Source organism: Sparus aurata, chromosome 17, assembly GCF_900880675.1.
Source record: "Sparus aurata chromosome 17, fSpaAur1.1, whole genome shotgun sequence".
NCBI classification, from domain to species: domain Eukaryota; kingdom Metazoa; phylum Chordata; class Actinopteri; order Spariformes; family Sparidae; genus Sparus; species Sparus aurata.
In genome coordinates, this window is record NC_044203.1 from 19,805,200 (window position 1) to 19,819,270 (window position 14,071).

General features: G+C 41.6%; 1 protein-coding gene across 5 annotated transcripts in view; it reads right to left on the reverse strand.

Annotated features, from left to right (window-relative positions):
* Positions 1–313: 313 nt before the first annotated feature.
* hdac9b (histone deacetylase 9b) overlaps positions 314–14,071 on the reverse strand; it is a 41,662-nt gene continuing 27,904 nt past the window's right edge. For 4 of the 5 annotated variants that reach the window (XM_030394402.1, XM_030394404.1, XM_030394400.1 and 1 more), the window contains 8 exons: positions 13,703–13,835; positions 13,471–13,592; positions 7,788–7,919; positions 7,333–7,448; positions 5,738–5,860; positions 5,000–5,177; positions 4,695–4,909; positions 314–2,154 (listed from right to left, as the gene is read on the reverse strand). In XM_030394402.1, coding sequence (XP_030250262.1) covers positions 1,819–2,154; positions 4,695–4,909; positions 5,000–5,177; positions 5,738–5,860; positions 7,333–7,448; positions 7,788–7,919; positions 13,471–13,592; positions 13,703–13,835 — 1,355 coding nt within the window. In that variant the 3' untranslated portion in view covers positions 314–1,818. The remainder of the gene's footprint in view (positions 2,155–4,694; positions 4,910–4,999; positions 5,178–5,737; positions 5,861–7,332; positions 7,449–7,787; positions 7,920–13,470; positions 13,593–13,702; positions 13,836–14,071) is intronic. The other variant, XM_030394401.1, reaches the window with a different exon arrangement.

A 14,071-nucleotide genomic window follows, 5' to 3' on the forward strand; every position in this document is an offset into this window, starting at 1 on the left:
TAATGATGTCAAAATTATGAAGGATGTAATCTGTGCATGGAAATATAAAACTGAAACTTAACAGTAGTTTCTTTCTTTCGACGTGAATAATGTGCGAGATGCAAGAACATCAGAGGTAAATGAACTTTATTTTTAAAAAAGAAAGGTTTATCACACAAGGCAAAAAAGAGAAGAAATGCAAACTTCTATGAACAGACCACAGGACCTCCAAACCCCACCTCCACCCCCCTACCCCCCTACCCCCAACCCCCCGCTGGCAGCAAAGGGGTTCTCGTTACAACCAAATCAAAGGAGCAAGACAACAAGACTCACATTGTTCTGATTGTGTTTACTTGCACTAAAAACATTAGACAATCTGAATGTACAGTATAAGACAGACAGTTTTGATTTTCACATGAATCCAAACACAGAACCTCATACTATTTTTTTTGTTTTGTTTTGTTTTTTTTCTTTACATTTAATTGACGGTACAAATGAAACAGGAAGGATTACGGCTATGCAATACATTTGATTGATCACTTTAAGACAGACTATACATGTCGCAATGGGCACTTTCAGGGGAAAACAGGCTCGAGAAAAAAAAAAATAAAAAAGAAGAAGAAGCAAGGTCCTATCCAGGTTTCTTTTATTGAAGTAACATCAAACCTGCGTGTTGAGGTAAGCATGCCACTAGGGAATACGAAGGAAGCGAATCCCTTTAAAAGGGACTCCCTTAACCATATCCCCACTCACTTTGTAATTCGCCTTGACAGTAAATCAATTCTCAAGCTTGGCCCCTTGGACTCCTCCAACCCTAGGTTCTCCTCGCTCAACATTCCTGCACACATGAATCACTCAGAGTCCTGGCTTCTAGAAGGCATTTCCTGCCCGGCCCTCTCTCTCTTTCTCTCTGTCTGACTCCTCTGCTGAAAGCTGGGCAGGAACCCGCCGAGCTTTGATTTGGACCCAGAGGGAGAGAGGGAGGAGAGCTCGGCTTAACACAGGGCCCTGGCTCTGGGACTGCTCCGAGAGCGAGAGAGAGGGAGACATGGAGACTCGGGGTGTGTTGGGAGATGCCTGCACACCCAAGCAGGGATTTAGTGCTTTATCCTTCAAATTGCAATATGAGCAGCGGACCATATTCCAATGGCAATATCACTCCTCGTCTGCCCTTAGGGAGTGTCCTCTGTTAGGATTTAAGTATACATTCTCTATAAGACAGATGTTCATTATTATTTCAGTTCGGAGACCACTTAACATCATCACAGATTTGTGAGAACAGTGGAGCATGTAGTGTTTTAAATTCTTGAACTCACTGTGAGGACTTTTGGACACTTCTCATAGCTGAAGTGGACAAAAGAGCAGTCAAATATTTCATGGCAATAAATGTACACTATGGGAACATAAATTGGCTCTCCGAGGCTGTACACCTGTTCGACCTTCCCTCTAGAAATCATCTTTGATGCTAAATCCACAGTATATGTACAGACAGCTTTTTGTCAGTTGAGCGGACTCGAGACGACCAAAGCAGCTCTTGAAAAGAATGGTCTAAATTGTCCTCGTATTATATACACAAAGGTGAAACGTACATATTTTACAGAGATCACTACACAAAGATCACAAACAGAGAGTCTTAGAGTGTGGAACGAGCGCAGGCTGCAGCTGAGGGAAAAGGGGGTCGTATGTCGCGACAGGGAGAGCTGGCCTACTGTGCAATGGCTGCCATGTGTGTGTGTGTGTGTGTGTGTGTGTGTGTGTATAAACTGCGGGGGTGTGGATGCTGTAGAGACTTGTTTATCTGCGAATGTTGCAAGTGTGTGATCTCATCGTCCACCTCTCTCATATCATGGCTCTTATCACCAGTCTTCCTTTGACCTGGTGAAGATAGGTGCTCTGCTCTGACTCTAAGCTCTGATTGGTCAGGGCCTCATCCTCGCTATCAGCCGGCTCCTCTTTGACCTTGATGACCCCGTAGTGAGCGTCTGGGAGCTCGGTGCTCGAGCCACTGCTGCTGCTACTGCTCAGCGTGTGCTTCCGGATGACTCCTCCAGGGGGCAGCCTGTCCTCCTGCATGCTCTCTATCTGCTCTCTGTGCTGCTGCTCCTCCTGCTCTTCCTCCGACTCCTGCAGGTGTGCGTTGGGCTGACGTAACTGCTCAATGGACTTGGACAACAGCTGCAAAACACATTGGCTCCACATTAATGATCACATCCTCTTTAACAGTTAAACTTTTCTCCGAGCTAAGCACAAAGAATGTCCATTTGAGGTTTTTGGCACATAAACAACAATGAGCATGCACATACATCCAAAGAGCAGCAGGGGGATTTGTTTTACATTAATAACAGTACAGTCTTATTCTGCCAATTGATAGTCATTTAATAATAAAATTAAAACATGGAATCAATCAAATCAAACTCTTAACAGTCTTTGTGCAACATAAACTATATAAATAACCCACAAATGTGTCATATCCATTTTAACTTATCTTTTATTGGTCATTTTTCAGGCTGTCTCATTAGTAAATCATAAATTTAGAACTTCAAAACTGCATTATTCACAAAATTGGAGGGAAACAATTAAGGCTACACAAAAACATTTACACTGAGCATTTTCACGCTAATAAATCCAGTCCGACACTTTAGTTTGCAAGATAAAGTGAGAATAAAAAACTAAGACTTGGTAAACAAACTTGCATTTATATTTTGCGGGATGTTTGTGTATTAAGGTTTTTTTGTATTGACAACCGCCAACAACTATCTGCATCTGCACATAACAAAACTACTGTAACATTCCTAATGTGACAAAGACTCAAACCGGCAAGTAGCTTTGGTACGCTTCATTTTAGGAGGTTTAGGAGCGGAAGCAGATTAGCCATTGTGAAAACCTTTTTACTTCATAAAATTCAATAGTGGTTGGTGCTCCAGGTAAGAAGTTTAGTGTCGCTCACTCGCTTTATTTTTATAAGAGACAGTTCAGAAAGTCTCACCTCTGGTAAATCAAATGTTTTCTCTTGTAAATTGTGTCTACATTCTGCAAGCGGTGGCACCAAGGTGTAGCGTGCATGTTACTGAATAGGCTTCATAAATGGGTTAATAAGAGAGCATATGACACAAAGAGCAGTCTAATGGCACCACTTTATGGGCATGTCATACTGCATTCTAACCCTAGACAATGTATACATGGATTTTTACCAAACCTATGTATATTTCTTCACAAAAGTATTAAGCATTAAGCAAAAGAAACTGAGCATGAAAATGTTGTACATTTGCAATTATGGAAACATTTGGAAAAAAAAAGCTGCAACAAAGATTTTAAGAGGGTAAGAGCTGGAAAATAAACAAGTTGAATATTTAACAGAAACAGAGACCTGTGAGATCCAGCCTGAAAGATGAGCTTTGTGCAGAGAGATGTCTGAGTGTCACGCAGCTTTGCTAAATCAGACCAACTGGACTCTAATTGTGCCATGATTTGATTACTCTGCCACAAGAGGGCTCCAAGAGCAGGATTGAGATGCGCCTCCCAGCTGGTAGCCGACACCATTACTGTCTGCAGAATGCAGGCCTTATATAAATACCCCTTCAGCTATAAGAATTAGCCTCCTTAGCTTGGCATTAGTAAACACTGTTCATACCTCTTCCGAAAATCCCTAATCTCTTGTAAATTTCCATTAGCTCCCCCTACTGTTGCAGGCACTGAAGGACGTTTTAAAAACAACCGTAGACAAGCCCCTGCTAGGAAATTAATTAGGGCAATGTTTCGGAGATCCCTCTCAATAAACACTGAGGGCTCATCCCTGATTAACGGCCATTTATAACCTCCACTTAAAGAGGCTTTACTTGCGATCTCATTGGCCTGAGTGATCAGGGTAGCGCCTGTTCACGTGTTAAAAGACAAGATGTCGCAGTTATTCCAAAGTTCTCTTCAAATCAAATGAACTTCATAGAGCACTTCAAATAAAATTATCCATCATTACAGCTGACATTAAAACTCATTTCAGCTGCTGTCTGTGTTGATTTAAGAGGAATTCAAACAGAAACTGCTAAAACTGGACATCCGTACTGTACAATTCAAGAAGTGCCTGTGGTGCTTTGTACCTTTTATTACTTCTAGGTAAGAGTTGCTCTATGGTTCCCATGGCTCTTTCAGGGCCCAGCTTTGGGACACATCAGTATGTGAGCTCACACAATGCTGCCTTTCACAGTGTCTGCCACCTCACACACGTCCCTCACCAGAATAATTACACTCTGTGTATAGCGGGGTCACCTCGGCCAGCTAACAGAAACACAAATATTGCCACAGAGGAACAAAATGTATTCTGGGCACTTTTTCCTTCATTTGAACTTAGCTGAATTGAATTTCACAGAGTTAGCATGTGAACAGCACTGATGCCTTAAGCTATGATAACAGAATTAGTGCAGGGGAAGCATTTCTTCCCCATTTGAAGTCAGGCACAAGTTCTTTGCTTCGCAGGAATAACACCAGGATTCCAGGGAGGAACAGACAACAGCCCAGGTCTGTAAACCTGAGCTACCACAGATGCTTTTACAAAAGGCTAAAAATAGATCAGAATTTGTGTACCTAAAACGATTAAATCAGACTCCCTGCAGTCAAATAAGACCTCACGAGACCTAGGAAGGAATATAGAATGTTGCAAAAAGCAATATGAAAGTCAAAATCCTCCCCTGTGATTTGAATATTGATGAATAATACAATACCTTATTTATATGGACCTGCTGCTGGTACTGTTTCTGTTTCTCCAGGAAGTGCTGGTGTTGCTGCTGGATGACAAGTTGGGCCAGTGTGTTCTGAGGCAGCGGTGCGGACTGGGTCCTGTTTAAGGGCCGGTGTTTTGGTAATTTAGGCCGAGTGCTGGAGGGCCGATCCTTCATGGCCAGAGGGGACTGAGGGTGTGATGACATGCAGCCTTGGCCTTGACAAAAAGGAAAATCAAAAGGTGAGGTTTTCTCTTAAGTCATATTTTACTTTAAAATGTAATTTAAAAGGTACAATGTAGTCTTACCAGCGGAGAGCATCTTCTGCTGCCTCATCTGCTCCTTCTGGAGGAGGTGCTGGAGGAGGGCCTGGTGACTGGGGCTCACTTTGGACTCAAGCCCCGTCTGAAGGGGCACAGGGCCCAGCAGGTGCCCAGGTAGCCCGTATTTGATTTCTGTCGTTCTGTCCTTCAACCCCATTGCGGCCTGAGATAAGAAACAAAGAGGACAAAGTAATGTTTATTCTTTCATTTGGACTACACATGCTGTGCCCTTAGATAGTAGTAATTCATAATAATTTGCAGAGGTATAATTGAGGTTTTTTGTGAATGAAAATATTTCTTGTCGTAGTTATAAATCAGATGTTGATATCAGAGAACATCAAAGGTCAGAAGACACTGCAGCTGATGAACAGGCCTCTGTGGAATGTGCCAGAGAGCCAAAAGCTAAAAGATGATATATCACGTGTTGTGTTATCAGGAGTTGTACTTGAGTGGACTTGGCCTTTTTTAAAAAGCTGTGATGAATGAGGTAATAGGGGAAGATAAGAGCATGCCTGACACAGAACACTGCAGAACAATATTTATCTAAGGGCGATAAAATCATTTGGGGCTGCAGGTCAGTGACCTGTGGCCATACAGAGAACCCGGACAGCCACTGATAGTAGGTTTTCAAACTCATAGGCTTAGTAGAAAACTTAAAGTAAGATTTCATTTCATGTAAAACACTCAGGTTATCAAAGAATCGGAAAAAAAAAATGTACTCACAGTAATGGGTGAGGATGCAGTTGAAAGCCCGAAGGAGATGTTGGGTAAGGAAGGAGATGTGTATAAGCTCAGCATCGACACAGAGTCCTCCGGTCGGAATAACCTCGGCTGTGAAGGCCATCTCTACATCAAACACAAAGGGCAGAGCAAAGACACAGAGATTTAGGAACAGGGGACAGATTTAAAAATCCCACTATGCACAATTTCAAAAGGCAACATGAGCAGTGGAATAAACGTTAACGCACTATGACGAACAACAGCCCTCCTCGCTGAACGGAAAGGTGTGAGATTTAATGATAGATGATATAAAGGACTGGCGGGCAGCAGAACTTTCCTGGAGCGTCACAGAATGGCACCAGTGAGGACGATTCGTTATTATAAAATACTGAAAACCTCTAAATCTACAGCTCCACCCTCATTTTTTCAGCCCTTAATCGGCCTGCTGCCTATTCTTATTCCCCCGTCCCCACCCTCAGGCTACTCTCTTAGAGAACATCAGCACTGGGGCATACTTCCTGTACCCAGCAGAGCAGCGGACCAGCATGTGGTTTTGGAACAGCCATGTTTATCCTTCCAACCCCTACCAGTACTCAGTGACCTGTATGTGGATATCCGGCCCATATTTGACCCGAGGGACCTGTTCCCTCTGAAAAAGGATACCTAATGTAACGGTGCACAAACACGCCTTGCTTTTGCAACAGGCATGAGGTCCACAGGCACCCCCAGAGTCCACCAGCGACTTTCATGAGAGCCTCAGCTTGGGCCGATACAATAGCAATCCTGTGTGTTTATGTTGTTAGCATGTGGATGTCTTTGGCTACCAGTGCCTGGGAGATCAATTAAACTCCACAGTTCGACTGTCTCCCTGAGTCGCAACCTTTAGGCCGCTGTCAGGGCGTCTCTCCCCTCTCTGTGTCGCTGGAGGTCCCTGGGAGAGTAAACAGCGACGGTTAAGGAAAACACAGCTGTTCGGTTAAGATTGTTCTGAGATGTGTCATATCTGCCACCCTCTATAATGGTCAGCTTTGTGAGCTCAGTCCAAGGGGAGTTCGGGTCAGTAACTCAGCCATGAATCTATAGGGAAACGCCTCAGAACAACTTAGAACGGGCATACTGCCAGGCCAGTGACAGAAATACAATGACAAGCCAACAGCAACCTTACAGCCAAACTAGGGAAATTCTTTTTTTTTTTTTTGCAAGACCTAAAACTGATTGTACAGCACATCTGGAAGAAAAATGTTGGACAGAAATATTTTTACTGTTTCTGTTCAGGATTTTAACACTGATAAAGTCCATGTATTTTCCTGACTAATGTGTAGTCTTTACGCAAGCAAACTTGGGGTAATCAGACATGTGGGTCAAGCTGTGCAGCTTTAATGTCAGTGTGGAAAGCCATTTTCACCAGAGTGTAACAGACAGAGAACAACTGGCTGTTTTTATAGCTGCAAGCAGAACGGCAGACAGGCATTTAGCACCCTGACATAAAATTATATTTGTAATATTCAAATGATTTTGATGCACAACAGCAACAGCAGTGGGACTTCCGCTTCATTTTTTAGCAAATCAATAGCAGTGCTGATGACTTATAAACATACCTCAGTTTTTGTGGTGGTAGGCAGAGAGGAGGGTCCATTTTCAGCCCCCAAGGCACTGGAGGCCCCTATGGGAGAACTGGGGCCGGAGCCAGGGGCACTGTTAGTGGGCGTAGAATCTACGGAACATCAAGGAGTTAGAAGCCGTATGCATGCTCACACTCTGCACACACACAGGCTTGGCATAACAGCTGCAGCCTCACAACAGTTTAATGTGTACAGTCATGGCTGCCTGATTACAATGGTCTTTTTTGCATGAAAGTGTAATGACCATAATATATGCTCTGCAAAATGGCTGATTGTTATGCAGCTCTGCAATAATAACACTAATTCATAGGCCCGTATTATTTTCAGAGAACACTTTGAACACCGGATAATAAGATGTAGACGATTTTCTGCACATGTTGTACCAGGGAGAAAATAAGACAATTCAACATATGGCCAGCAATATTACATACCCATTAGCTCCAGAGCTCTCTTCTTATAAGGGGTCATGATGTTTCCATCTCTTCTCTTGAGCATCGGGCTACTCCTCCTCTCTGCTACCTTCTGCTTCAGTCTGGATCGTACCTTCAGGTTGGGCTCTGAGGCTGAAAAAGAAAAATAAGGAACTGATATTTTTGCTCAGATTTTTTTCTTCTTAAGTTTTAATTCACACTATTTGGATGATGAAAAAAAGCCCCATCACCTGGAGATGAATGATACGATCATGTAAGTGTACTGTGATTGTTTTTATAGAGTCAGACAGCATGCTTTAATGCCGCCTGAGTTGAATGAACATTATCAAAGAAAACATAACACCATAAATTAAGAGGAAACCCAAAGAGAAATAAAGAGACTATAAATCAGATAAAAAGTAAGCAGTGTTGTCACACTTCGACATGTTACAATTTCAGTTTGAGTGAAATTCAGAGCAGGTTTCAGATAAATTAAATGAGTCAGGATTGGGCCCATTTCCACCTCATCTGGACTAAATTAGGTTGAGCAACACACAGGCTCTAAGTGAAATAGTCCGCTACCTGCCGCCCTGGTGACCACAGTCTGATACAGTAGCAACAGTTAAACTAACACAAAAACATGGCAGATGTTTCAGGCTCCCCCCACACCCCCTCCTCCTAATGCAAAACAGAGATACCCAAATACACAGTCCGAATTCTCACTCACACACAGCTTGGCCTGAACTGATCCAGACTAATCCAGTCCATCAGTGTTGACAGAAATGCTGACATAATATTCTTCACAATAGACACATTGCTTTGAAACTTTTCAGCTAGTATTAATGTTGGATTTTAGGACAAAACTCCCATATTTAGTCAGGGTAGATTTACTGAGCATGAAGCTATTTTCCAGGAATGTCCTCAAACACACTCATGCTGTTACACACATGATGATTGCCATCCTTGAGTACCAAAACAAAGCCAAGTTTGAATTGATTTTGAATACAAGGTATGCAATTTCTGGTGCTAGGGGTCCCTCAGTCAAAACCATGACAACAAAGATAGTCTGACTGCATCATGAAGTAGCATGGGATTGTGGGAGCTTGTTGTCATCATTGTTAGGGGCACTGTTAGTGGGCGTAGAATCACGTAGAACCACCATTACTGATCAAATTAGGCAAGGTAAGGTAAGTTTTTATTCAGGTTACATTTATTCATAGTAAGTCACAGTTGCCAACTTCTTTCCTCATTTTCTGGCAAATCCTCTGATGATTCCCAAGAAGTTATAGCAACAGGTGACCAAATTAAAAGCCCCATTACCTTGAATAGAATTACAGATTTCTCTGGGTTTAAACATTGTTGGATACATTTGGGATAAAGTGAGTACACAACTCAACAAAAAATTGCAGAAATTATACATATTGGGTCTTTAAAAGCTGAACATATTGAGGAGTATTATTATTGCACAATAACATCTTATTTGCCCATATATGTGCCTTTTCCCTGCTGCAAAAGGACCAAAGCAAGACTCTGAATTTATTAAATACTGAGGTTAAGAGGCTCAGGAGGATTAAGGCAATGTGTAGGGCAAAGGTTATTATGTTCTTTATTTTCCATCTAATTTATGATAATTTATTGTAACTAAGATTGTATTATAGGGTGTAAATCCTGCACAATACCTGTAGTTTCGACTTGAAATCAAAATAACAAAGGCTAATGAGTCTCTTACTGAAGTGAAAAGTTACTTTAGATTGAAAAAAAAAACTAAATGGCATTGAGAAAATCGACTAGAACATAAAGTCTGAGTCATTAATGCTAGTTAGATGTACAGCCCTGCCAACCTCTGATAAAATAAGACAATGTCTCTAATTAATTACCTAACTAGTCTGGAAATGTGTGTGGCACAGTTTAGACTATACAAAGATTACATAATCTATCACAAGGGATATAAAGCGGAGGTTGAATCCAGGCAAGGACATGATTGTAAATAATGTAGGAATGAGTTATGTGAACACAAGTAAATGCTTTTGTCTCTGACTGTTGAGTTGTGGCCCTGTCTTGATACAGTGACAGTGACTCACTAGGTCAAAATGTATAATGTAGACTTCCCATCACCCCGTTGGATATTGAATTCCACAGCCAGCCTTACACACTCAAATAAACAAGCAGAATAGATAAGCTGGTCCTTTGACTGAAAGCCATAGCACAAAGCTGTATTGAAGTTATGTAAACCGTCTGTTACACAATAGCCAACCTGTTTCAATTATTTAGCTCGGATCAATAATTAAATAGGTCTTTTGCAACGTGTACAACATACAGCTATACATATTGAAGTGGGGCTATGACGTGGGAGAACTGCAGGGAGGGAAGACGGAGCGACGATGGGGGGCACAGCTACGAGAGCAGGCCAGATGCTGCTATTTCTGGCTTTTGTCAAAAGCAGCAAAACCCTCTTTCCTAATACGTGGCGCAGACCTCTAATCCTGTGGGTGTGAGGTAGAATGAAAGAGAGCGAGGGAGGACGAAAAGGAGGCAGGAGAGATAAATGGAGAGAAAACGCTGTTGGGAGTCGTATGAATCTGCTTCACGCCCTGCTGCCTTGATTGCTTTCTATTTTTACACGCTGCTGCCACCAAGCTACGCATCCCAATTGGTCGCCACGGGAACGCCAGACAGCAGCAAGGGAACAAACACTTTCTCACTGGTCTCTATGGAAAAAAGAAAAAAGGCCTCGGTGCACCGTGCAACAGGAGGCAATGATGGCAGCGGCAAAGCATGTACAAAGAACACCTGGGACACCTCTGCTCCGGCTTCTCAGTTAATGAAAACACACAGTAATGGCTGCAATATACAAGAGTCATAAAACAATCACATTTTTACATATGAAAGTGACAGTGCAAGGCAAGTGGCTTTGCAAGTGAATGTCTTTCATTATCTCCACTTGATCAGAATTTTAACTGTGCTGTCACCATGAGGGCCTATGTGGACCTGGACAGATGGCTGAGGTGTGTGCTCTGTAACATAAGGCGGCCTGCTTCACATTTTGCCTGACATTCTAGTTTAGACTGATGCTGATGTTGATCAATCCCTGCAATGCTTATTGGCTGTAGGGCTGCAAGTAATGATTATTTGCACTGACAAGTAGCCTGTCAATTATTTTCTTGATTAATCAATTAGTTATTTGGTCTATGGCCAATGCCAAAGACGACGTCCAGAAACTACTCACATGGCTGGAATTAGAAATGTTTAACTTTTCTTTAACTAATTATCAAAATAGTTGGCGATTAATTTCAGAGTTGACAACCAAGCTGTCAATCTTTGCAGTTCTTATTGGTTCCTGTTCCATCAACAACATAAACTTTTAAACCAAAAAGTTCCACGCCATAAGATCCACAAGTTCAGTTCTTTTAGGCTTCTGAATGAAAACACCAGACAATATTCTTCTGAGTTTCTATAACCATTTCACCTGCTTGGGCTTCACAGTTTTACCTTTGCGAGATTATTTTAGAAAATCTTCTTGCAGCTGCTGAATGCACACATTTGGTAACTGGGTCAAGACCAGAGAGGGTGTTGCACTTCTTACTGCTAAGCTGCAACTATTCTTGCCACAGACTATCGCGTGGCCTCGGTCCAGTCTATTCTAGTCCCTGGAAGTGAAACAAAGAGGATGTATACCAAGTAAACAAGTTAATCACGTGAAATTCTTTCAACTACTGAAATAAAGTCAAGGGCATTGCGACTATTCTGTATTTATATTAGGACACTTAACAGTGGAAATCAAAGCTGTTCTTTTGTGGGATATTTAGAGGACTGCAGGACTGTCTCTCTCTCAGATTATGTATTTGTATTGTTGCTACACAGTCCAATTTTATCTCAGGGGTTTTCCAAAACACATGATCAAGAGTTCACTTTGAGTGTGTACTGGTTAGTTCTTCTTTGCAAAAACTCTAAAATAATAACGCTTATTTTTAAACCAATCCTAATTTCCTATTTTCCAGTTTTAAAAGAAAATATTTGACCTATCATATATATCTATATATACATAACATGCACATCATCAACCTCATTGTGAACCCCAGCCCTCTGGCCAAGTGAAGCTGTAGGGAGTCTCAATGTGGAGTATTCGAGTCATCTCCACTTTGTTTTTCAGAGAGCTATCTTTGCTTAAACAAACAGTCCTGTCGAGGTTCATCCAGCCTGTGCCCGCCTTAACTCGGCAACACCTGCCAATCAGCTATCAGTGACAGCTAGTGGCTCGGGGAACAACACTACCTTTGTGTGTCCCCCTCGGGTGCCAAGCTCTCAGAGGACTTTAATGAAGACAGACAGGAAGTGGGGGAGGAAGGCCTAAGCAGGAAATGACCACATATAGATTCAGGAATCCAAAGGGCAAGAAATAGTTTCATCAGTGCAGGAGAGCCATCAGAGAGTCAGGCACAGGAATGAAGAGATGATTTAACCATGAATTAAAGGATGAAAATGTCACACTTGAACAGCTGAGACTGAAATTGTATCCCTCTAGTTATTTGTTTAAACCTGCCTTTTTGTATTCATAGTAAAAGACAAACAATGCTACCATAAACAGTTACTCTGTTATTTTTCAAAAACTGTCTTCAACTGGTTATTACATTTGTAAGACAACACTTTACCTTATGTGTCTAAAGGCATGAGCCAAAGATGTAAATATATATTTAAAAGAGGTACTTCTCTGTTCGTATGGTATGATTTAGAGAGATTTTCAGAGCTTTCGTTTACCTTTATTTATTCTTGCTATGCAGTGACTTTATTTACCAGATTTAATTCCTTTGCCTGATCTCTAAGTTGTGTATACACACAACTTGACAGGCCTACAGTTAAATAACTCAACAAGTATAATTGTTTTTCAATGTAATTAAAAGAGACACAGAGGGGAAAAGAACATAATGTAATTTGGTGACCTCATTGGCGAATTATGAAGTTTTTAGCTTGGCGAGCACTTGTGCTCGTGCAAACCAAGAGGCAGGAATGACTCTTATTTACACAGCCATCCCCAAAGGGTTCCTCAAACTTTAAACCAACAAACCCGAGCTGCCTTTTTGGTGGGAACCTGTGTCTTTTCAAAATAGTTTTTAAAGCCAATAACTCAGGAGAAATTAATGTTCTTAATTCTCCCATTTACCACTAAACAGCTCAAAGAGGCTTTGGAACTTGGTTTGTTATTGTAACATAGGGGGAAATGTGTTTCCTTTTAAATAATGGCAAGTTAATTTCAGTACAGATAACAGTAATTAAAATTTAAACTTGTGAAGTGAAAACTTACAGGTAAACTGTGTTTCTGGCTGTGTTCAGCTGTTGTGTTTTAGTACAATCCAAATAGGAATGAGGAAGGATTAAGTTGCTTTTCTGGCATGGGTCACTTCTTATGAAAGTTTTGTGTTGAGCCCTTGGGGGACAAGGAGGAGGTGCTCGGGTCATAATGAGCCTAACTGATGTTATTAGCAGCTCATCAGCAATGTCAGGACATACTCAATGGGTATACCAACCTCTTGATTGACAAAGGTCAAAAAGACACTCAATGTATTAATAACCCAATGTAGTGAAATGCAAATTACTAATACAAGGCACACTGAAGTCTTTTTATCTAGCTGTGTGTCAGATTTATGTATGCATGTATATATATTAGCATTTTTATGTCTGCGATGTGTGTGTATGCAAATTAACAAACCTGTCTTCCTCAAGGGGAAGTCGTCCTTGCTCTCTATGGGTGATGGCAGTGTATACTGACAGGTGGGGGATGTGCCGCCCAGAGGAGGAGAGCTTTGGTCCAATGATGTGTGGTGAGAGGACCTGATTAAGAGACGGTGATATGATGATGTACATTCTGTTTCTATCAATTAAATTATGGTATCTATAAATGTATCACATTATGTCCAACTCAAACAACAGAAAATACTTACGTGTACCAGAGTTTTGGGTGCTGGATGAAAGAATGATTGACTCCATTACTGGCAGGGTCCTTTGCTGATTTGCTTAACAGAAACTCTTGGAGTTTCTGCTTCACCTCGGTACTTGCCACTGCACCTGTGAGACCAAAAGACGGAACCAAAGGGATTGGGGTCACCCTAGGGTGTTGACTTGTGATATATTCATGCTTAGAAAATATTCTTGTAAAAACTTGTACATTTAATTTCCTTTCTTTTAAAATATTTCTTCAGTTTGAGTTTACTCTATCGTCCAGAGCAGCCACTACTTATGTAGGAAGATCTCCCCCTAGTGGTCAAAGAGCGCTGTATTAGTTTCAAGCTGCTGAAGTGATACTGCAGAGA